The following is a 23,745-nucleotide window of genomic DNA, read 5'->3' as shown; positions in this document are numbered from 1 at the left end:
TAAAGACGCATTTGATCGTCTTGTTTCAGCGTGGAGAGGCTGCAGGCGCTGCAGTTAGAGCTCACAGCCGTGGCTCTCCTCAGACAGCAGCTAGAGAGCGGCGTCCAGATGAACTCCGAGCTCAGAGATCAGCTGCAGACAGAGATCCACAGAACCAAACAGAGAGAAGGTGTGGTACTGACAGAGAGCGCAGACAGCCAATCAGATCTCACGCTTTGAACAGGGAGTCGAAATCGTTGCGTTTGTCCTGCCTGCAAGTTTTTTTGTCGTGGTCATTAGGCTTTTCGCTTGGTTCTTCTTCTTTTTAGCTGTGTCTGACAGAATATAAGCACGTGTAGATTTGACATCATTCTCATTGTTCATCTCCTGTTTTTAAATAATATGCATTTCTCTTTCTTCTTGTATGCTTGTTTGTTCTGTCTTCTTTTGCTATGCATGTTCTGACATTCTCGTCCATCTCCTTTTATCTGTCTGTTCATCCATTCATCTTTGATATGATCATCTATTCATAGATTAATATCTTTCTAATAAAGTGTTTTCAATGTCTGTGTGGCTCATCAACACTAATGAATTTAGCCCATCCTCCCTGTGCACACCTACATCTTCATGTCTGTCTGTCTGTGTAAACTTACAACTAAGAACTTTTTCTATCTATCATCATTTTCAACCCTCACATCACTCTCGTATACTCTCATACTGTATATACTAAGTTCTTTGTTTATATTAAAGATCACTGGTCATACCGTGACAGTATCTAATCACACTGAATACTGAAAATACACATAATTCTGTCCTTGCTTTGTCTCCATTTACCCATAATCCTCTTGTGTCCATCTGCTTTGTGGGAGACTTGCCATGGCAGTGTCCTCTTTACCCGTCATAAGATTTGATAAATACACAACTGCATACACAACTGTGTCTTCCTGCAGGGTTCATATACAGTGCTCAGCATAAATTTGTACACCCCATTTTCAAAAATTTATATTTTCTTGTCCTAGAATGTTGAATATAGCCAATATATTTTGGTGCATATAATCAACAGTTTTATTACTCTGTTATAGCCGGAAAAGTAAGACTTTGGTCTCCAAATATCTTTAGGAATATAAAAATAGTACATTTAAATTCAAATAGTTATTGCAATTTTTTAAACTACAAAATTTCAACAAATTTTTATATTTTTATTTGTTTTTTTATTTTTCTGCTTCATATAAATGTTATTTAATATTTTCCTCCAACGTTAATTTGGGTGCACTAATGTACTGTGATATTACGTTTTTTATTAGATCAGTTGCAGTTTTGGTTTTGGTACGGATTAATCTAATGTCTAATATGTACACCAAAATATTACTGTAGAAAATGTTATTTTAAAAGAAAGATCTGAGATTTATGCTGAGCTCTGTGTGCGCGTGCGTGCGTGAATGTATGTATATGTGTATGTGTGTGTGTGTGTGTATATATATATATATATATATATATATATATATATATATATATATATATATATATATATATATATATATATATATATATTATAAGTATGTATACACACCAGGGTATTTGCATGGTTTTAAAATGTCTTAAATTTCAAAAACAAAATTTTAGGCCTTAAAATCTTACATTTACTAAAATATTGGGTTGTTGTCTTAAATAATTTTAAACCGCTCTGAGTTTTCCTGTTCATGTAAAGCTACCCAATCGAGCTGACAATAATCCTTCTCAATCACCATAAATCCTTCTCAAAACACACACACACACACATATATATATATAAGTTTTTAATTTTTTATTTTAGAGAGATACTGTTCGCAACAGCTGTTTGACATTATTACTGATATTTTTACTGAAAGTTCTGCAAATAAACTCCCTAATCAGGAAAAGAAATCTAAAACACATCCAAGATCATTTACATGATCTTCCATTAATACAAAAGCTATTTACAGAACTGGCTGTCCCATTAGAAAAAATCCTTAATGTTTAGCTCTGTATAAGTCTAACATTTCATTCATAATGGTCTTCAAAGGGTCTTAAAAAGTCTTAAATTTGACTTGAAGAAACCCTGCACACACACACGCACACGGACACACTGACGTTTTAATCTGTATAAGATTAAGATTTAAATATTTCAGGTAGTTGCAAAGCCAACATTTCTAATTTGTTTTCCATCTAATATTTATTTTTTGTTTTCTAAATAAAGTAAAATGTAATTAGTAAAAAAAATTGTAATATATGTTTTTATTAAATCTGAATATGATTTCTGATTTTTTTTTCTTTCGTTTTTAGTGTTTCATGTTTTTGTTTGAAAAACAAGCAACATCTTTAGGTCACACTTTATTTTGATGGTCCGTTGGGTTTAGTTGCATTGCATCTACATGCTAACTAATTCTCATTGAATTATATTAGATTATAAGTAGACTGTTAGGGTTGGGGTTAGTGTAAGTTGACATGTACTTGCAAAGTTTCTTATAGTCCATTAGATGTGTGTTGAAGGAGCAATATCAATAGATATTAAGCAGACAGTCCACTAATACTCAAATGGACCATGAAAATAAAGTTTTACCAATCTTTATTTAGTCATTTTATTCCCCTTTTACTCCCCCTGCCAGATCTTGAATTTCTTCCAGTTAATTATTTTGTACTTTTGTCATCTTACAAAACAGAAAAAAAGCACCTGATTAACTTCACTCCCAGCTATATCATGCTATTACTCTTTTAGTTTTAATACACATAGTATTATTGTGCATTAATTAAATATTAATTTGTAAAGCACATGCCTTATTCTATGCATTTTTGTTTTATACAGCTCTGCACAATCTAACTAAGAATGTCAAAACTATGACAGGCACATATAAGATTATCATCAGATCCTCATTATCCTTCTCTTTATCTTCTAAGTTCTTGTTTAGTTTTTCCTTATAAAGACCGTGTGAAATCTAAATTTGCAATGTTTATTAACACATTGTTATTCTTATTCATTCTGATTGTAATCCACTGAAAAAAAATGTTTTGTTCTGGTAATCTTTAATCAAAGTCTGACCATTTGCTTCCGCTTTTGGAGTGGCCCTCCTTTCTGATGTTGTCATTTGGTGGCTTCTGACACGATTTTGTTTTAACCACGCCTTTCTGACTATAAGTTTGCTACAAGGGAATGATCTGAAAAAATAAAGCCCTGCCCCTAATGAATATTCAGTTTCAGTTAGAAGTACATCAACATTCATTCATTTATTCAATAATGCATTCATTTCCCATCTAACCCAGGGACTAACCCTGATTTATCAGGGGTCGTACATCAGCATACTGAAATAAAAGTCTCAACAACTTCCAGTTCTTGCAGACTTTAAATATTAAAATGTTAAGATACAGCATGCAGTGAAAATTGTTTATATACAGAGTGTAAAAGTATGTGTTTGCAGTTGTACTAACCCGCTGCCTATACGGTTGTGTGCAGGTTCAAACCCTTCAGAGTTACAGACCCTGCGTGATGCACTGGAGGAGGCTCAGCGCTGGAACGTCTCTCTGCAAGCCCGACTGGGACAAATCCAGAATCGGGGAGGTGGTGTTGGACAGGCCAACGATTCTGGTACTTAAATCTAAATACTGTAGATAAATGAGATATTTCAGAGTGCTGTTTATAAGAGCTATTTAATCTGATGATTTTAGTGGACACACTGAGCATGATTGGCGATCAGACATCCTATATGAGTATCTGTGTAGGGGAGGGGCCAGAGGAGGAGCTTCTGCACATGACTGTAGATCAGCTCAGGTTAAAGGTGAGTACCTAATCACTAAGAGCTTTATCAAGCAAAATGTATTTATTTAAAGGGAAAGTTCAACCCAAACTGAAAATACATTATTTACTCACCCTTGCAAACCTGTTTGAGTTTCTCTCTTCTCTTGAACACAAAAGAAGATATATTGAAGAAAGCATAGTATTTGTTACTACTATGAATTAGGGCTGGGCGATTTTTTTTTTTTTTTTTTTTCTTTTTCCTCCGATTAATTCGACTTTACGTTTTGACGACACTTTAATTTTATATTAAATCGAGAAATCGCGATTTTTAAAAATGTATATATTTAATACATTATAATGGCACCAATGCGCTTTGGTTCACTCTCTGTATGAAGCAGGAAGCACACCAGAAGCGTTTCTCGGCGACGTGCCGCGCAGCACCACTCACCCATGGATTTTAGATTTCTAAACAGGTTTCTATACACACACCGGCGTCGCCCAGCCACAATTCACGACGCAATTTATATTTCATCAGCGCCACAGAGCGCCATCTGATTAGTTTCATGTTAAACATCATGCGAATGTGCGCGTTTGGTGTGTGATAGGTTAAACTCTCATGTGTGCGCCGTGTCGCTGCGCTTCTAGTGTGCGACCTGCTTGACTGCCTGTTAAAGCGTGAAGTCATGTAGGATTTTACTTGTTGCATTAGTCTGAGTCACGTCTGTGTGGATTGTCAAGACATATTCCCTTATCAAGTCGATAAACTCGATCTCAACATGTATGAAGGACGTAAAAGCCTGCCATGTAAAAGAACACGAGCAGAGGTGAGGGTCTGTAGCAGTGAAAATGAAAGTCACCGCCCCCATGACGTCATTTAGCGGACCTAGTTGAAAACCAGACAGAACAGGCAGCATAATACAGAGAGTGGAGCAAAGCGCATCAAATGATCGGTATTTAAAAGGGGGAAAAAAGACAAATAGATTTAATATTTTATTTTATATTAGACACACATCTGGTGCTTTTATTTGCTCCTGCTATACATCCACAACTTCACTCATTGGGTTAAATTAGGCTTTACAGTTTCCATGTTCAGTCCTTTTCTTCCAATGTATCTTTTTAAGAAAAAGGCAGCAGCTTTACAACCTGTCATGCAATCAGAAGAAGACAAAGTCGAAGCCCAGCTGACAGCCAATCTTTCCTAGACTCAGCAAAACTTGCAAAAAATACCTCTGAATTCCTGCAACTGCAATATTTACACAAATATTTCTTATTCAAATCTTTAGCAACGCTATTTAACTCGTGAATTTGTTTTACATTTATTTACACCTTGACCGATTTATGTATGGCATGGCCATTAAAAATACAATGTTCCTTAACCAGATGGTTTTTCAAGCTACTTTTAAAGAGAGTGTTACTTCAGTCATGTAGTTGTAATGTTTTCAGAAGACTAGTAACACAATAAAAAAAAAATAATCGAAATCGTGAATCGGTCAAACTTTATAAAAAACCTAGATTTTTTTTTTTTGCCAAATCGCCCAGCCCTACTATGGATTATGGGTTTCTTCAAAATATTTTCTTTAGTGAAGAAAAAAACTCAAAGGTTTTTAACCACTCGAAGATTAGTAAACGGTAAATAAATGTTAATTTTTTAGAAAATTTTTACTATTAATTTAAACTGCATTTTAACCTAATTTTCAGGTTTTAGAGCTTGAGGCAGTAAATGCTGAATTACAGAAGAAGCTGGTTCTGTTGGAGAAAGACACTGTGGGAAATGCTCCAATAGGCTCTCACTCTCAGAAAGAACCAGATCTTATCGACCTCTCAACTCCTACCAAGGTATTACAGTTTACAAGTTCAGGAGCATGTTTTAGATTCCATTAGGATAATAAATTTTCCAAAAAACACATTACTTGTCTTTACTAAACACTGTTGCTGCAGCTCTTTTCACACTCTTTCTAAAATGCTCAGATTTAGTTTCTGTCTGTTTATAACCTGCTTTTCCAAAAAGCCTAGTGTGTTCTGGCCAATCAGCTTTCTTTTTTATTGGTCAAACACTTCGCTGCTACCTGTTATTTGGATGATAAAAAATGTGAAATTCCTAGGAATGTTCTAATACACTTTTACTTTACCCAATACTGATTCCAAATACCTGGGCTCAGTGCATCTGCCTATGCAGAGTACTGAACGGATACCTGAGTGTCTATCTTTAGAAAGAGTTGTGTATATTATTAGGCCTATATTAACTGGCAAAAAAATTACAGTGTGCTTCAGACTTATCCTTTTATAACATATGAACAAATACATACAGTGAACTGGAGTATTTTTATTATCTGACATTTTTATTATGAGACACTCAGCAGTAATATTATTTAGTGTACTTTATTGAAACAAGTTCAGCCACAAATCAAACACCATAAATTGAAAAAAAAAATTTGCAGTAAAAATTTTTTTATATATATATATATATATATATATATATATATATATATATATATATATATATATATATATGAATAATTTAGAAAAATGAAACTAAATATAGAAACTAAAATTCAGGATCATTTTTAAATAAAATAAGCACTTCAGCTTTTACATTTTTACAAGTGCAACAATACCAATACTCGATCTAAATACAGGATCTGACAGAAGTCTTTTCATCAATCCCAGTTGTAAGAGCAGCAAATCACTTGACTTGACTCGACTTCTAGTTGATCATTTGGAAAATTGGCAGAAGGTAGATTTTTCTGATGAATCATCTGTTGAACTGCATCCCAATCATCACAAATACTGTAGAAGACCTACTGGAACCTGCACAGACCCAAGATTCTCACAAAAATCAGCAACCTTACCAATGTCTTCCTTCCTTTTAACCTCTTGACCTTTAACCTCAAACCTTCCAACTCTGTGCATTCATGTTTCTTTTATGATTGACTCTATCCCTGTAGTTGAGTTTATATTATACTAACTTTAGCTGTAGGTTACAGTTGTTTCTGTAACACGTTTGTCTGCTGAATGAGTGTTTGCGCATGTGTCTGTGTTTTTCTTTTTCTCCCTCTATTTCTCTTTATCTCTCTCTTCCATCCTCGCTAACCCCTGTTATCTCCTCTCTCTGTCTTTCTGACTTATTTTCTTACCCATGATCACCTGCAGCCGCCCCATCCTACCGTTATAGTGTACTTTCTGTGTATTCTGTTCCATTATGGCATTTTGTGTTAAGTCATGTGTCACCAAACATCCCATTACTGTAGCAGCCACAGAGACAGCAGAAACCTACTTCTGAAGAAGGCGCGTCGCTAATGGCTTCAAACGTAAAGGTAAGACAAGTTTATGTTAATAGAACGGTCAGTTTTGTAGGTCACACAGTCTTCCTGCATTTTTTGCTATTACAGCGCTGAATTGATTATAAATCTGCAGGTTTCTGTGGAATGATTTTGAGCGTATAATAACTAAAAACTTTCACGATTTACAATGCAAATCCAATGAGACCCATTTTCTTGGTAAACAAAGCAAATCTCTCATTTAATATATCTAATAAAAAACTTTATTACTTTATTAAAAGATATTCTTACTTTACAAACTGTATTGTACATAAATCATATGCAGATTATTCAATAATAATACTGAAATTAATATAAAAACTGATTAAATATACACTTACCGGCTACTTTATTAGGTACACCTTACTAGGGTCCAAAGTGTGCCAAGAAAATATTCCCCACACCATTACACCACCACTAGCAGCCTGAACCATTGATACAAGGCAGGATGGATCCGCGCTTTCATGTTGTTAATACCAAATTCTCATCCTACCATCCGAATGTTGCAGCAGAAATTGAGACTCAACAAACCATGCAACATTTTTCCAATCTTCTATTGTCCAATTTTGGTGATCCTGTGTGAATCGTAGCCTCAGTTTCCTGTTCTTAGCTGTCAGGAGCGGCACTCGGTGTGGTCTTCTGCTGGTGTAGACGTGTTGTGCATTCAGAGATGCTCTTCTGCAGACCTCGGTTGTATCGAGTGGTTATTTGAGTTACTGTTGCCTTTTAATCAGCTCAGACCAGCCCGTCTTTGACCAACAAGCATGCCACGTTCAAAGTCACTTAAGTCACCTTTCTTCCCAATTCTGATGCTCTGTTTGAACTGCAGCTGATCGTCTTGACCATGTCTACATGCCTAAATCCATTGAGTTGCTGCCATGCGATTGGCTGATTAGAAATTTGTGTTAACGTGCGGTTGGACAGGTGTACCTAATAAAGTGGCCGTGTATATTTACACACTTGTATTGGTAAATAGACTCAGTGATGGCCAAAAAAAAAACCATCCACTAAAGGCCAATTCATACTTTAGTGTCGAGTGCGGGTGGTAGATCCAGCAGTGCTTTTGCACAGTCCCATACACTTTGTCATACCCTGATGCGCACCTCTAAAAAAAATGTGACTTGCATAGCGCAAGAACTATGATTGGTCAGCTTGGTAGCAGTGATGAATGTGGGCTAAAAAAGAAAAACTCTTTGGTGTAAGTGTTAAGATGTGTTGAATTCAGTGGAGGAACCTCAAATGGTTCATTTTGTATTGTGCTTTACTTAAAATTTAAAGATGTTGCACGCTCTCAGATTCTTGACTCTTTCTTGAATGGGTGAGTTTGAGCTACTTTCATACACCTCATTTCCGGTGTACACTCAAAACACCTGCAAAGAAACTCAACACAGGGGAACATAGAGACCCCACTGCCTGCTAATGTTTCAGGTGTGTTTTTACTAAGCAACACGTATAGAACGCAGGAATAAATATGCACATGAAAGTTATGTACTGTGGGGTGCTGCGATCACTCGATGCAGAAGTGTAAATTAGGCTTAAGGCTGCTTGGTTTGTCTATAGTTGGTCTATCCGCTTGTTAAGTGGTGACGTGTTTGTGACTTATGTATACTGTTTCCGGGTCCAAGCCGCCATTCATTTAAGTAGAGAAATCATTCGTTTATGATCCCGTTTTATTCCTATCACACATTAAAGTTAATTTTACATTAAGTCAAAGTGTATACAACAATCTCTGGGCTTGCTGCATAAAAAATACCAAAATTTTAACAATTTATAAAACAATGAATCACTTTCTGGCCATCGGATATTAGGCATGGACATATATATTGCAATCGTGACTTTCGAAAGTATTAAATCGCTTTGTAAACGTTTATTATTAGCATTTCATGAGTCTCCCCATTCAGTTGAATAGAGCGCTTGGACCGGGAAGCCGCTCCGCGTGACGTCACACTTATCAAGCGGATAGGATGTTTGCTGCTAGATATTCTGTTGCCCTAAAAATAATAAAATAGTATTTGACAACAAATCAACAACAACAACATCATGCCTAGCGCTAGTTTCTGCTTTGTGTATAGAAAGCTCTGTGTTTTTTTTTTTATATTTACTGTTGTCCCATCTGTTGTTGATCCCTAAGGAGAGATGTGAGGATGGAAATCATTCTCCAAAGGATAGGGTTAAAATGAATCAGCCATCGCATATGCAGAAAGAGCTAAGTGCAGTACAACCCACATCCAAATTCCCTGGTGATGAATCTGAAAAGGCAGAACTCAAATCCCTGCTTTCAGATTGTGGGGCGGAATCAGTCTCTCAACTCAGGTATAAGATTATTAGTTATTTGTATTGTGATTTTTATAGTTTTGATTTTATAAATGACCATATAAATTGCTGAAATCTGTAGAGAACAAGTGGCCAAACTGCGCTCAGAAGCGTCTGAACTCCGTGGACTTCTGAAGGAGGAAAACGCCACAGAGTCTAAAGAAAGTGCAGAAAGTTCTGGAGAAAGCGATAGCCATGGAGACTTGCACCACACAGTGAAGGTGCTTCGCTCTGAAGCCAGAAGTCACCGGAAGATTATACGATTCCTAAAAGAGCAGCTGGAACGTAACTCAGATGGCGTAACTCAACTTGACACCAAGGTAATGGTCAGCATGGCAGGCAACGTGGAACAACTGCAGACACAACATGAAGAATCACAGAGACATGCCAGTACCCTAGAGAAAAAACAAAGGGAAGGGACAGAGATGGAGGATAAGGATGAGAGAAGAAGACATGTTCGAAGTACCAAACCCAGCAAGAGTCAGAAGCAGAACATGGCCAGACACGCTGTGAGTATCACTCATTAAACTTCCACTTGTTCTGGGTGTGGGTGTGGCATTATGGTTTGAAAAATAAAAGGTTGTTGGTTTCAGACCAAATGTGAACTTTACAAAGGCCTACACTAAGAGCCTACTCACACTATGCTATCTGAACCGGGCCCGTTTCCCGGATAGTTTGAGAATTGTGAGTGCGCTGAATCAAGCTCTGGGCGCAGTACGCTTGTGTGTGAGTGCAAAACGTGCCTAATCCCGAAACTGAAAGCGAGACGTGACTTTTAAGGGACCATTACATATGAATTAATAATCATTCACTGTTAAGTGAACGCAAACTGTCGCAGTTTATTAAAGACGCAAACCCCTCACTGCATGACAGCTGCACACATTCAGCAAACCTCCTAATTCTTGCAGCACGAAGACTTTATGACTGTTTATGAGCGTCAAAAGTGGGCGAAATATTCGACTGCGTGTCAAACGACTTAAACGATATAACTAGAGAAATCTCCCCTGTGTTGAGCGAGAGCGCAGCCCAGCATCGATGACGTAATCGTACCCAGGCCCGAATGTAATGTGAGTGCGGGCCGTCAGGGGAGACAGGAGGGGGACAAGCATGCTTTGGCATGGTTCATCGAAACTGTACATAGTGTGAGTACGCCCTAAGAGTTCTCTGAACAATACAAATAAAATTAACTGAGTTAGCTTTGTTCAAGAGCTCAAAATGTTCATTGAACATGCAAACTTTAATTGCCAATCTAAAGCATTATCGAGTATGCCACATCACCAATTTTTCCTACTTACAATGTGGAGATGCTTCCAATGCTTCACAGATTTTTTTTTCCATTTGTTTCAAAAGATGTGATCAGTAAAATAATGTTGTTTGTATTAGGCATATGTGAAATCTCGGCTACCAGTACCTGTGAGGTCCAGTAGGAGTACCGGACAGAGTTCTGAAGATCTGAGTGAAGTAAATTCAGACCACATTCAACCCAAGAGAAAAGACCACCAGACTGGGGCAGAAGAGTCTGATTATAGCACTGACAGTAAGATGTCCTCAAGATCATCTCAGAAGGGACACCTCGAATTAGACCAGGTTAAAGATGCTCGGCTTAGTCCAACCAGTGGAACAAAACAAGACAATTACACGGATGATTATCTTGAATCCGAGCTCATGGCACAGTTAGAGTTGTTGAATCAAGAATGCCAAGAGAAGGAGGAGCTAATCTCTCACCTGAAGCAACAAGTTGAGGAATTGGATGAACTGCAGGTAGAACTACAGAAGAAAGACAAGCTCAACCGAGAGTACCTGGAAGCCCTGCAAGCAGCAGAATCCACTATTGCATACCTAACCGCTTGTAGCTTGGACTCAGAGTGTGGAATTGGTCAAACAGGAGATGTAACATTGCAACAACGCTGTGCAGAACTGCAAAAGGCCATCGAGGAGAAAGACCGAGTCAATACTCAGCTCTTGGAGTGCTTAAACACCGCAGAGTCTGCCATTGCATCACTCCAAAATGTGGACACAACAACCAGACAAATGGACCAAGGGCAGGCAGATCCAAAGGTACTCTGTGAGAGGCTTGAGGGCTTGATTAGACAGGTCAAAACTTCCCAGCAGGATATAGATGGGACAAAAGACCCTCAAAGACTAGACATTGATACAAAGCTTGGTTTGAATTCTGACCTGCGGCAACAAGTGGACGCACTACAGGAGTCAGTGTTGCAGCAGTGCAAGCTGAACTCAGAACTACAGGAGAAACTCTGGATTTCAGAAGCAGCCTTTAAAAAGTTGAGTTCAACTAAAAACGGTGCACCCACAGATCTGGAAGGGAACTTGACTCCAGGACCGCAGGAAGGAAAGGTCCAGTCAAGGCAACAGTTAACTGACTGCCTGTCTAAGTGCATTACAGCTGCTGAAGGTGCAGTCCAGTCCCTTGCAGATGTTTGCTCAAAATCAAACCAGTCTCATATGGAGAATTTGTCCAGTACAGAGTTGCAGCAGTGGCTAGAAATGCTGCGGAGTGCCTTGTTGGACAGAGAGATGTTGGAGGATCCAGCTTGCATCGAGAAACACCACCACAAGACAAGCACACCCATTCAAAACTCGGAGAGCTCTAAATCACAGCAGCAAAGTAACATTCTGGACTCTAACACGCACCAGAATCTTCATAAGAACCTCTTGATGCTTCTTCAGATTCATACTGAGCATGCTCAGAAAATGGCCAAACTTGAGAAAGATCTAAGCAGGTGTGGTCAAAATGCAGGAGGTGGAGATGCACCTGGAACTGAAAATCTGGAGAGAAACGCCCAGATCGAAAGTTTGCAGAAAGCCCTGAAGGAGAGGCAGAGAGCCTGTCAGAAATTAGAGGAGAAACTGGCGCTCGCACAGTCGGTCATTGCTGTGCACAATGCCTCAAACAAGGATAAACACTCTGATCAGCACAAAGGTGAGGACAACACACATTCATTTTAGAGTCACATTCATTTAAATGCAACTCGATCTAGATGTTTTAATGCAGTGGTTTCCAAACATGACCCCCAAAACAACAATTCCAGTGACTCACGACCCCCAATATTCTCTAAGGTGGTTATAAATATATAAACCTAGCACACAACGATGCACACATACCAATAGGCCCAAGTCTATTCATAGTTTAATTTTGGAGAACGCCAATCAGAGACCATCCTCCAAGTTTAGTTGTGGCCTGTATTTATTTTTAATAAACGTGAGTGCCAAAAAAGGTGTTAAAGTTTAACCTAGTGCTATGAAAATCTACTAATTTCTACTAAATCTACTAAGACAGAATCTACTGCATCCGTCTTTAATATAACATAATCACCTCAGGGGTCGCACATTTATTTTTTAAGTCTGATTGCTTTTTATTTGCAATTTTTATATAACTATTCAATTTTTTTCTTCTGTAGGCTAATTCTACTACTTTAATAAAATTAATTAGTTTATTGGAAATCACTAAATGACCCCCCCCCCCCTCCTTTATCACTGACCCGCGTCCCCCCGGGGGGTCCCACGCCCCACTTTGGGAACCACAGTTTTAATAAACATCTTCTTTGTATAAGGTATCCATATACCTTTGTTTGAACATTATATCCCCTCAGCATTTACGTGGGGGCTTTTAAAAATGTTTTTATTTTGTTTTCTGTTTTACATTGAAATACAGCCTGTTACATTAATACACTTTTTTTTCAAATTTCTAGACAACCATAGGATTGCTGCATTTACTGAATAAACTAATTGAAAGGATATATAATAACAGAGAAAAACAAAACAAAAATGCTCCTCCTGTTTCAGTTAAAGGCAGGGGTTTTCCTTGCTTAATATGAGGCTGAGGTTTTATCCAATAATGAACATATTCTTACTTGAAACAAACACCTTTTGCAATATATCTGTATTCGGTTACGTAAAATATTGCCTAATATTAAGTGTAATTAAATACATGACCAGCTTCCTCTGTAGGATGCCATCACTGCCTCTTGATTTTTTTAAGGCCAAAGGTGGTGCAAAATTTGTAAACCCTGGGTAAAGGGATAGTTCACTCAGAAATGTATATATACTCACTATTTACTCTCTCTCAAGTGGTTAACTGTACCCAAAAAAAAAAAAAAATTACTAATACTTTCCTTCTTAGACTTTACAGACCTGAAACTTGCCTATAGCACTTATTCATTGTTGCTCTTATAGTTGTGTAAATTGCTTCCTTGTCCTCATTTGTAAGTCGCTTTGGATAAAAGCGTCTGCTAAATGACTAAATGTAAATGTTCCAAAACTTTTGTTTTTTTGGGTTAACTATCCTTTACTTGACTTTTATATTCAAACTCAATGCAAACTTTGTATGAAAAAGTTTATCAATCTGGAATTGCAAGGTTGGAACTGCATTGTCCACAAACAATTATTCATCCACATCCACTTCTGTAGCAGCCACAGCCATATCACCCTTCAGCCTAAGACTGGTTACTCGCTGAAGCTAAGCGGGGCTGAGCCTGGTCAGTACCTGAATGGGAGACCACATGGGAAAACTAGGTTGCTGTTGGAAGTGTTGTTAATGACGCAGGCAGGGGGCGCTCATCCTGCGGTCTGTGTGAATTCTTATGCCCCAGTATAGTGAAGAGGACAATGTACTGTCAGTGGGCGCCGTTTTTCGGATGAGACATTAAACCGAGGTCCTGACTCTCTGTGGTCAATAAAAATCCCATGGCATATCTGGTAAAGAGTAGGGGTGTTACCCTGGTGTCCTGGCCAAATTCTCTCCATCGGCCCTTACGATCATGGCCTCCCAATCATCCCCATCCACCAAATTGGCTGTATCACTGTCTCTTCACTCCACCTATAGCTGGTGTAGTGAGCGCACTGGCGCCGTTGTCCTGTGGCTGCCGTTGCATCATCCAAGTGAATACTGCACATTGGTGGTGGTGTGGAGAGACCCCCCTCATGATTGTAAAGCGCTTTGGGTGTATGACCGTACACGATAAATGTGCTTTATGAATATACATTACTTCTTCCTCTGGTAAAATTGCGATCAAATTTTAATCAGTGCTGATCTAGAATCAGCTATGCTTTATCATAAGGATCTGGGACAGCATGAAGCCCTGTGAAGGCTGACATGTTTTAAATATACTTAAAACTATAAACAAGTTTTGTTTTTGGGTATATTGTTTGATATATCAGACCTTTGTGTCTCATATAATTTGATATAGTCAGAAAATGAAGCTTGTAGCTAAGGAGGAAGGTTTAGAGACCCAAACTGAGTATAATATTTGGTAGCACTGCTGATATTAAATAACCAAAAAGTAAAGATAAATTCTGATGCTTTTAGGTCAATAAAAAAGGCTGTTTGTGTAAAATGCATTTAAATATCAGTTGTTGCTGCTCATTTGTCTGTCCGGGGCTGCTATTCTCAACTCTGTGTGTGCTTTAGCGCCCCCTGGTGAACGGGATGATAAAGGGGTGCAGGTGGAGGCGCAGGACCTCGGGTACGAAACGAGTGGAAGGAGTGAGACGGAGGTGGAGGGCAGTAGCACAGGTAGACAGGGGGAAACGCTTTGTTTTAATGAGTGCATGACAGGGTTTCTGCATGGAAAGACCACTTCAGAACTGCACTGAGGATTCATGCTTTGCTCTTACTGACTGCATGCTCATAATGAACACTGGTGATCACTTTTAGAGATGGTGACTTAACACTTTGGATATTTAAAATTGAAACCAAAATGTAAAATACTGTCATTTTTTGATAACCCTTTGATTATTGGGTTGTTTTTATTTAACTGGTTTATGTTGGACTATCAAAGAATGTTAAAGGGATCATTCACCCAAAAAATGAAATTTCTGTCATTATTTACTCGCCCTTCACTTGTTTAAAACCTGTTTGAGTGTTCTATTCTATTAAAAAATATATATAAATTTTGGATAATGTTAAAAACCATTGACTTTTATTGGAGGAAAACAAAATAACTTTTGAAGTCAATGGTTACGGGTTTTCTGGTATATCTTTGTTTGTGTTCAACATATTTATTTTTTGGTGGACTATCCGTTTAACTTATTTTGATCCATCCATCCATCCATATATATTCATTCATCCATCCATCGATCTCTATATATCCATTCGCCCATCCATCTCCATAAATCCATCCATATATATCCACTTATTTATTTCCATATATACATTCATATATATCCACCCATCCATCTAAATATATTCATTCATCCATCTCTGTATATCATCTATATATCCATCCATTTATTCTTTCATCTCCATATATATTCATCTATATATATATATATATATATATAGCCATCTATCCATCTCCATATAGATTCATCCATCCATTTATATCCATCTATCCATCTCCATATATATCTATCCATCCATTTCCATATATATTAATCCACCCATCTCCATATATCCATCTAACTCCATATGTATCTATCCATCATCTCCATATATCCATCTATCCTTCTCCATATATCCATCCATCTATCCATTCATCCATTTTCATATATAAATCAATCATTCTATATATTCATCCATTCCTCTCCATATATGTTCATCCATCTCCATAAGTATTCATTCATCCATATGTATCAATCCATATATATATATATATATATATATATATATATATATATATATATATATATATATATATATATATATATATTCATCTACATATATCAATCCATCCATCTTCATATATCCATCCATCTCCATGTTCATCCATCCATATATATGTCAATCCATCTATCTGTACACATATATGTCCATTCATATATATCCTTCAATCCCTTTATCCATATATATATATATATATATATATATATATATATATATATATATATATATATATATATATATATATATATATATATATATATATATATATATATATATCCATCCATCTATACACATAGCCATCCATCTCCGTCTATCCATATAAATATTTCCAGTTTTTATTAGTATAAAGTACAGGTATACATGCAATTATATCATATACTCAAAGAAACATGGACAAAAGTAAGTAAATAATGACAGAATTTTAAATTTGAGGTGCACTTATTCCTTACCCTTGCTTAATTGTTTGATAATGTGTGCTTTAACATGGAATCCATTACTTTTTCTGCATGACCAAATCATGTTACTCCTGGTTTAATAATATCACTAATGTGGCATCTTGCCCTGAGAATTGCCATCTTCTTTCTCCATTGTTTTGTGTTAATTATTTATTGATCAACCCTTGTGTATTGTTCAAATTGACTACCCTTTCATTATGTTAGTGGCTATTTTTGTCCCATTGACTTCTATTATATTGACATTTATTTGATTGCAAAGCCATGACTGCAAATTATCATGCACTCTTTATTGTTGGTGGTTCTCCCTGTTGGGAAGAGGTCAAATTTGTCATTTTCATGGCTTGCCATCAAAAATGTCATTATAATGGAGGTCAGTGGGGCAAAACCAGCCACCAACGTAACAAAGGTATAGTAAATTTGCCAAGAGTGTGTTGAATTTTCAAAATATTTCAAAGCATTTTCCCAAAATACGTGTCAAATAAGTTGTATAACTAAAAATCATTCCACTTGCTGAAACACAGAGAAAGTTGTGGCCAAATAAAAACTCACAATCACCCCAGAATGAATGAAAACATCCTTAACATCACACAAGGGTTAATTAAGTAAATCTGCCCATTTGTCTTTCTCTATTTGTTCAGATGTGGACGGTGTTTTGCGGTTGGTTCCTGCTCTCTCTCCAGTCCTCTCAGGCCCTCAGGACCGGTTTTCTCCAGATATGAGCACCACCTCCAGCCCCTCGTACCCCTCGTCTCCTGGCCTAAGCTCTCCTCGGCCCTCTGAACCACACGCTGACTCCAACATGCACATTCAGCAGCTCCGGTCGCAGATCGAAGGACAGCACAGAGTCATCCAGCACCTGCAGAGACAGCTGAGGAAGAAGTCTTTATCATCTGAGCTGCTGAGTGTGACTTCTGACCTTACAGCAGGCGAAGAAGAGGAAACCAAGATGATGAAGGCTCAGATCGCCCAGCTGAACACTGAGCTGGGGAGAGAAAGAAGCCTGAACAGAAGCAGCCAACCAGGCTCTCCTTCCAGGTATCATCAACATTTATACTTTAAATTATATCTGATTTACACTGCAAAAAAAAGTTTTCCTACATAGAGTTTGTGTCTTGTTTCTAGTCTAAATATCTAAAACAAAATCTTAAATCAAGAAGTAAAAAATTGTAATGTTTTCAGAAATAAGTCATTAAAATTAAATTAGTTTTTCTGTAACTTTACTTGAAGGGGGTGATCATAAGACTGTCATGAAACTTTTGTATATACATGTTATGCGATTTTGTGCATGCTTATGACAATTGTTGTTAAGTGTCATTTGCTCAGTTTTGTAGTTTTAAGTGCAAAGATGACATTGTTTGTTATGACAACTTGTCATAAACAAGTCACCATAGCTTGTCATAAATCTGTCATAAACATGATCGTCATGAGGTCTTTATAATTGTTGTGAATATCTTTCTGATCTTTTTTTGAGTTTAACATTTTTTGTCATTCAAATGTCTCATTTAACAGTGTCTGTATTTATCAAATTATTTTTAACAGCGTTATTAATATGTGACATTTTAATGACAAATTCAGCTTTTAATACTGTAGTTGAGGTCAAAAAGAATGATGCAGTTATAAAATGCATTACATATTCATGACCCAGTCATGTTTATGACAGATTTATGACAAGTTTTGTCTTGGTAATGTGAAGTTGTCAAAGAAAAAAAAAAACAGGTTGTAATTTATTTGTTTGTCATGTTGTCATAACAATGTCATCTTTGAATTTAGAATGTCATAACTGAATAAATGACACTTAATGACAATTGTAATAAGCATGCATAAAATCTCATTCACATTCCTGTCATGTCATGCTTATAGAGGATTCTTGACAGTCTTATGAACACCCCTTCAAGTAAAATGTTACCAGTTTTTCCTTAAAAGAAGCTAAGTAATCTGCCAGTGCGTTAAGTAAAATAAACTTATTTCAGACCGAAAACAAGAGTATTTGTACTTGCCACACTGGCAGATTATTGTTTATTTAAAAAAAATTTAATTTGACTTGTATCTGAAAACAAAACAAAAGGCAATTTTGTTTAGAAATTTACTTTTGATTTTAAGGATATTTTGATATTTTTAAAAACAAGACAAACCAAGAAAAACGTTTTTTGCAAAGTATTAGTAATGCACACAATCTAACTGTATTAATTTGTTTTGCTGAACAAAAAAGATTATATCTTTATTATTACACTCTCAAAAAAAAAGTACAAAATCTGTGACTGGGGCAGTAACTTTTCAAAAGGTACATTTTTGTTCTTAACATGTCTAGGTACAGGTCTTAGCACCTCAAAGTACTTTAAAGTTACAAAAGTGAACCTTAAAGGTACAAAAGTCTACCCTAAAGATACTAATGCCCACCTGTATGGTACAAAAGTCTACCTTTTGAAAAGGTACCACCCCAGTGACAGATTTTGTATCTTTAATTTTGAGTGTGTATTATTTTTATTATTTTAGTCCCTCTAAAATTTTGCAATTCCACAATCAGAATTAGACTCAAAATCAAACAAATGGCAAAAAATTGTTGTAAATTTATAATATTTTCAAAATATTATAGCAGACAAATTACCTGAAATGCATATTTATACTCTAAATATCCCAATAATTTGGTTTTGGCTGTAATATTAATAACATAGAACAAGGGTTTCAAAATCAAATTGGCAGGGGCCATATCAGTGATAAGTCATAGGAGGGTCATTTTAACATTCAAGCACACGAAAAAAAGTGCAAACCTGATGTAATTGATTACATCTTTTTGCATTTTATTGTACATGGGGTAGTTTAAATTGCTTTTAAAATACTACAATTTAATAATAGGCATAATAATAATAATTATTCTGTCCCAATCAATTGTTGCTTTACCAAAGGTTTAACAGATAGCTTAAGATAGCAGAAAGCAGTTTGAGTAACTTTAGTGACTTTACTGACAATTGTTCTTTTCAATATAATTTTTTTTTTTGTGTAAAACTGCAACAAACATTTACTTCAACATGTTCATTTCAACCAGCAGTCAAATTTTAATAATGCAAATTTTTATACAATTCTTATTCTACATATGAGGAAAATCTAATAGTGAGACCATTTGAATTGAATATTAGCAAAATGATCATATTTGCACCACCAGCATAACGTGTAAGCCATAAGGAGTTGTTTGTATAACTGATTATAATCAAACGACTCTTTAATATTTACAAAAATAGAGATTAGTAAAAAAAGGCCGCAAAATGGGCGTCAGTTTAAAAGCTAACTTTTTAAAATGTTTTTTTTTTTTTTATCATTTTGATATCTTTATGAAAGGGTTGAAGATGAATGGATTTTTAAAAAATATCTATCAAATTTGAATGAAAATGATCACAGTTAAAAATATTTTTGTATGAATATTTTCATTGCAAAACAATGTGAAATGTTGCAATTATTTTGCTGATGTTGAAAAAAACTAAATCAGTAACTTTAGGCTTCAAAAATGAAAAATAAATATTCTGTGTAATCCTAAAAGAACATGGCTAACCAAACTATTTTTGGGTTACTTTTTTTTCTTTTGGTTTACTTTTATGCTTCTTTTCTGAGGAAGTTATGTGGAGACTGGCAAATATTGTTTTTTTTTATCTTCATCAGAAAAAAAGAAACTCTTACAGGTTTGATTTTTAGATGCGATCAACTTACTGATTGGATCAACAGATCAACTTATTGCAAAATGTTTCCTGTGTTTTAAATGTCATTTCCCTCTGTGCAGAATTGAGTCTCTGGTGCAGTCTCAGGCGCGTGAGCTGTGTGAGCTTCGGGAGCAGATCCGCGTATCTCGTGGTTTGGGTCTGGAACAGCGGAAACAGTTGCTGGAGCTCAGAGGGGCTCTGGAGGACTTACTTCAGCCCACTGACATGCACTCTGATCAAGGAGCTCAGCTCAGAGAGCAGCTGGACCGCAGTCTGAGTCTGCTGGAGAGACTAGAGCAGGGTAAGCACATACTAGGGATGCACGATATATCGGCGGCCATATCGTTATCGGACGATAAATGCTATTTTTAAGATTATCGTTATCGATCCGATGTCTAAATTAGGCCGATATCTTTAAGCCGATAAATGATGTAATTGTACAGACCTGCCTGCCTCGCGCAGGCGTGGGCAGAACATGTTCAGACTTGTTCAGTGCACTATAATGGAGCTCTCCTCACACTGTTTATTCCTTCAAAGTCCGTCCTTTCTTCATGTGGTGCTGCTGTGTGTTAATAACTCAGTAAGTAACCATGTTCCTTATCATTGTAGATATAGAATAGTTTGCGCTGTTAAAATTCACTTACCCTTTAATACGTTTTTAATACCCGCTATTAAAAAAAATGTTTTGAATGTAAAGCTGTAATGTAGCTGTGGCGGGATCAATTTTGGTGTGGCGCCCCGCCATGGAAGAATGAATGTAGCGCAAACCATGCATAAGCTCATGCAACTCTTTAACATGGATTTTATATACAATTAATACAGTAAAATACATTTTGTTTGTTGAATTAGTATTCTATTGGCAACAAAATACACAGTAATGTTGTAGAATAAATTAGTTTGTCTTTTCTGTTATTCTTTAGTTTCTACAGGAGGTGTGGGTGTGGAGAACGAGGAGGGGGCGGAGTCAGAAATGATGCTCAGGTAAAAGAAAAAAAAATCTTTACATTTACAAACTTGCTCAGAATGATGCACACTCATCTAACAAATGCTAACATCTTAGGAAAGTGTCTTCATGTTTGAGTCTTCATGGTTGACCTGCAGCTGCTTTTACACATTAATCCAGCTGGTGTTTGACGCTGTAGTCTGACTTCCTCCTGACAGTGATTGTGATTGGGTGTTTGAGGAGCTGCAGTGCCTGCGCTCTCAGATAGAGGGCGACAGAGATCAACAGCAGCTCCAGATGGTTTATTTGTGCAGACAAAACCAGAATCTCGCCATTAGCACACAGCATTACGTTGATCTGTGAGTGCTGCATGTAAGGGCCTGTGTGCAGTGCAGTGTGTTTGTTATCTCTACAGTGCAAATCTTTCTTAGTTAATTGAGCTTTTGTTTTTGCTTTTTTTCCTCAGGTGATGGCCTTTTCTGTTAGTTCTAGGCTCTTATCCCATTTCATATACATTAAAGTGTTCTAAATTGCACCTCCCATTTTTGGAAGGAAACAAGAATTCATTTAATGAATCATTATTGATAGTAAAGGCATTTATAATGGTAGCACTTTACAATGAATGAGACCAATGTGAGGAGAGTTTACTCACACGTGACTTGTTTTAGCTAATTTGGTCTATTTAGAAAATTTGTTGGGTGAAAGCGGACCGCACCACGAACAAAGAGCAACAATGTGACAATTTTAATCCCTGTTTCGGAACAAATGAATCGTTTCACAGGTGTGAAAGCACCCTAAGTAAATGATTTGGGATTTAGCTTTACTTTTTTGCAGCCTCATTTTTCTGAGTGGTGTGGTTGTAGTTGTGTTGATCGTTACTTTGTTTTATTGTGTCTCTCATTGTTTCCAGAGAGTTTCATTCTTCTTGTTGTGATTTGTTGGTGTTTATGTCAGACTCTCTGCAGAACTCCAGGAGAAAGACAAGCTTATTCAAGCTCTGCAACACCAACTGCAAATCCAGGCTCCCAGAATGCACCTGCACTCAGACTCTGAGATGAGTGACAGACTGTCTAATGATGGCACGTCTTCATGTCAGGACAGCCCTCCTTCTCTTTGCAGACACACTCCCGGCAGGCCTCACACAGGTAACACAGTACATCAAATTTGACTAGATATTTTTCAAGATAACAGTGTTCAGCTTAAAGTGACATTTAAAGGCTTAACTAGGTTAATTAGGCAAGTTAGGGTTATTAGGCAAGTCATTATATAACAGTGTTTTGTTCTGTAAACAATTGAAAAAATTGCTTAAATATTGCTTAACCAGTTAAAGTCCGCGGACCCGGTACCTAATCTATATTTTATGCACATATGCATCACTTTGGTTTTTATTCTACTGTACAAAAGTAATTTACATTTAAACACACAGTATTTTGGAGACCCGAGCTGGGGATTTTACATTGGTTCGTTTTCATATTTTTCATATGACACATGTACAAGTTATAGCTCAAATGAAAGCTCTTGCCGGTGCTCATACGGTTCTAGCATTCTTTAAACTGAATTATATTCACATATCAAACAGTTACCGAATGAATCGCGGTGTTTCCATGGCGCAGAACTGAAAAGAATACATTTATGATCACTAAGCAGCCCCAGATAGCACAGACAGCTGTCATCTCTTACCTTATGCTGTGCGCTTCAGGACCATTTCTCCTCTGTTTTTGAGGTGATGTGCATAAGTAATCCTTTAATATGTCTGACGTGGTCCAAACACAGTGAATTATGTTTGATCAAACAAAAGAATAGTGAAATATGAAAACAATGATTGATCCCTTTTCCCAGAGATGCGTTGCGGCTGGAAGGGCATCCACTGCGTAAAAACTTGCTGGATAAGTTGGCAGTTCATTTCGCTGTGGCGACCCCAGATTAATAAAGGGACTAAGCCGACAAGAAAATGAATGAATGAATGAATGATCGCTCCCTGTGGCTTGTACAGCACCTCTCATCAGTTGGAATACAATAACTTTTGCATAGATTAGATAGATTTGCATAGAGACATTTGCATAGAGACATTTTTCTTTTGTCCTATGATTACAGACATGTGCAGGAACCACCTAAATTAATTACAGCACAGTAGACCACACAGAATAATTTTAACTTCAGCTATATGTGATTGTAAATGCACTGTGTCCCAGCAAACACAGCAGAATGTGAAATTCAAACAAAACATTCATTAACATCCTTCCAACAAAGTTCTTTAATGTTTCATGCAACCAAATACTTAAAATGTAGCTTAATTACACTAAAAGCTACTCCCTGGGAAATGTAGTAAGCTAAGCTAAAAGCTACCTGGCCAAAGTTTCATTTTTAAATCGAGGCAACTTAAATCCAAGTCAATCATATCTTAGTGATGAAGAAAACTGTCAATGAAACATGTGAGACAGGATTGTTTAGTTGTTATTTACTGCAAATAATTTGCTGTGCCAAACAGAAAACAAAGTATGTAAAAGCAAAAACAAAAAATCCAATAAAACCACATTTAAAATGTTATAAAATTTTATAATAAAGAGAATTATTTATGAATGAACATTATATTGTATATATATTTACAACTCTTCATTAATGAATTACACTACATATGGCCTGTTTCCACTGAGTGGTACGGTTCGGTTCGGTACGGTA

General features: G+C 36.7%; 1 protein-coding gene across 38 annotated transcripts in view; it reads left to right on the top strand.

Annotated features, from left to right (window-relative positions):
* cdk5rap2 (CDK5 regulatory subunit associated protein 2) overlaps positions 1 to 23,745 on the top strand; it is a 635,428-nt gene that overhangs the window by 39,008 nt on the left and 572,675 nt on the right. For 20 of the 38 annotated variants that reach the window (XM_087299274.1, XM_087299262.1, XM_087299273.1 and 17 more), the window contains 13 exons: positions 30 to 169; positions 3,446 to 3,577; positions 3,658 to 3,767; positions 5,426 to 5,563; positions 6,976 to 7,041; positions 9,176 to 9,357; positions 9,440 to 9,866; positions 10,741 to 12,298; positions 14,786 to 14,890; positions 17,073 to 17,469; positions 20,204 to 20,424; positions 21,044 to 21,104; positions 22,021 to 22,211. In XM_087299274.1, the coding sequence (XP_087155400.1) occupies positions 30 to 169; positions 3,446 to 3,577; positions 3,658 to 3,767; positions 5,426 to 5,563; positions 6,976 to 7,041; positions 9,176 to 9,357; positions 9,440 to 9,866; positions 10,741 to 12,298; positions 14,786 to 14,890; positions 17,073 to 17,469; positions 20,204 to 20,424; positions 21,044 to 21,104; positions 22,021 to 22,211 (3,728 nt within the window). 38 annotated transcript variants of the gene reach the window in all.

Source organism: Danio rerio, chromosome 21 (genome assembly GCF_052040795.2).
Source record: "Danio rerio strain M-AB ecotype USA chromosome 21, GRCz13ab, whole genome shotgun sequence".
Lineage (NCBI taxonomy): Eukaryota > Metazoa > Chordata > Actinopteri > Cypriniformes > Danionidae > Danio > Danio rerio.
This window is presented reverse-complemented; position numbering and strand designations above follow the sequence as displayed.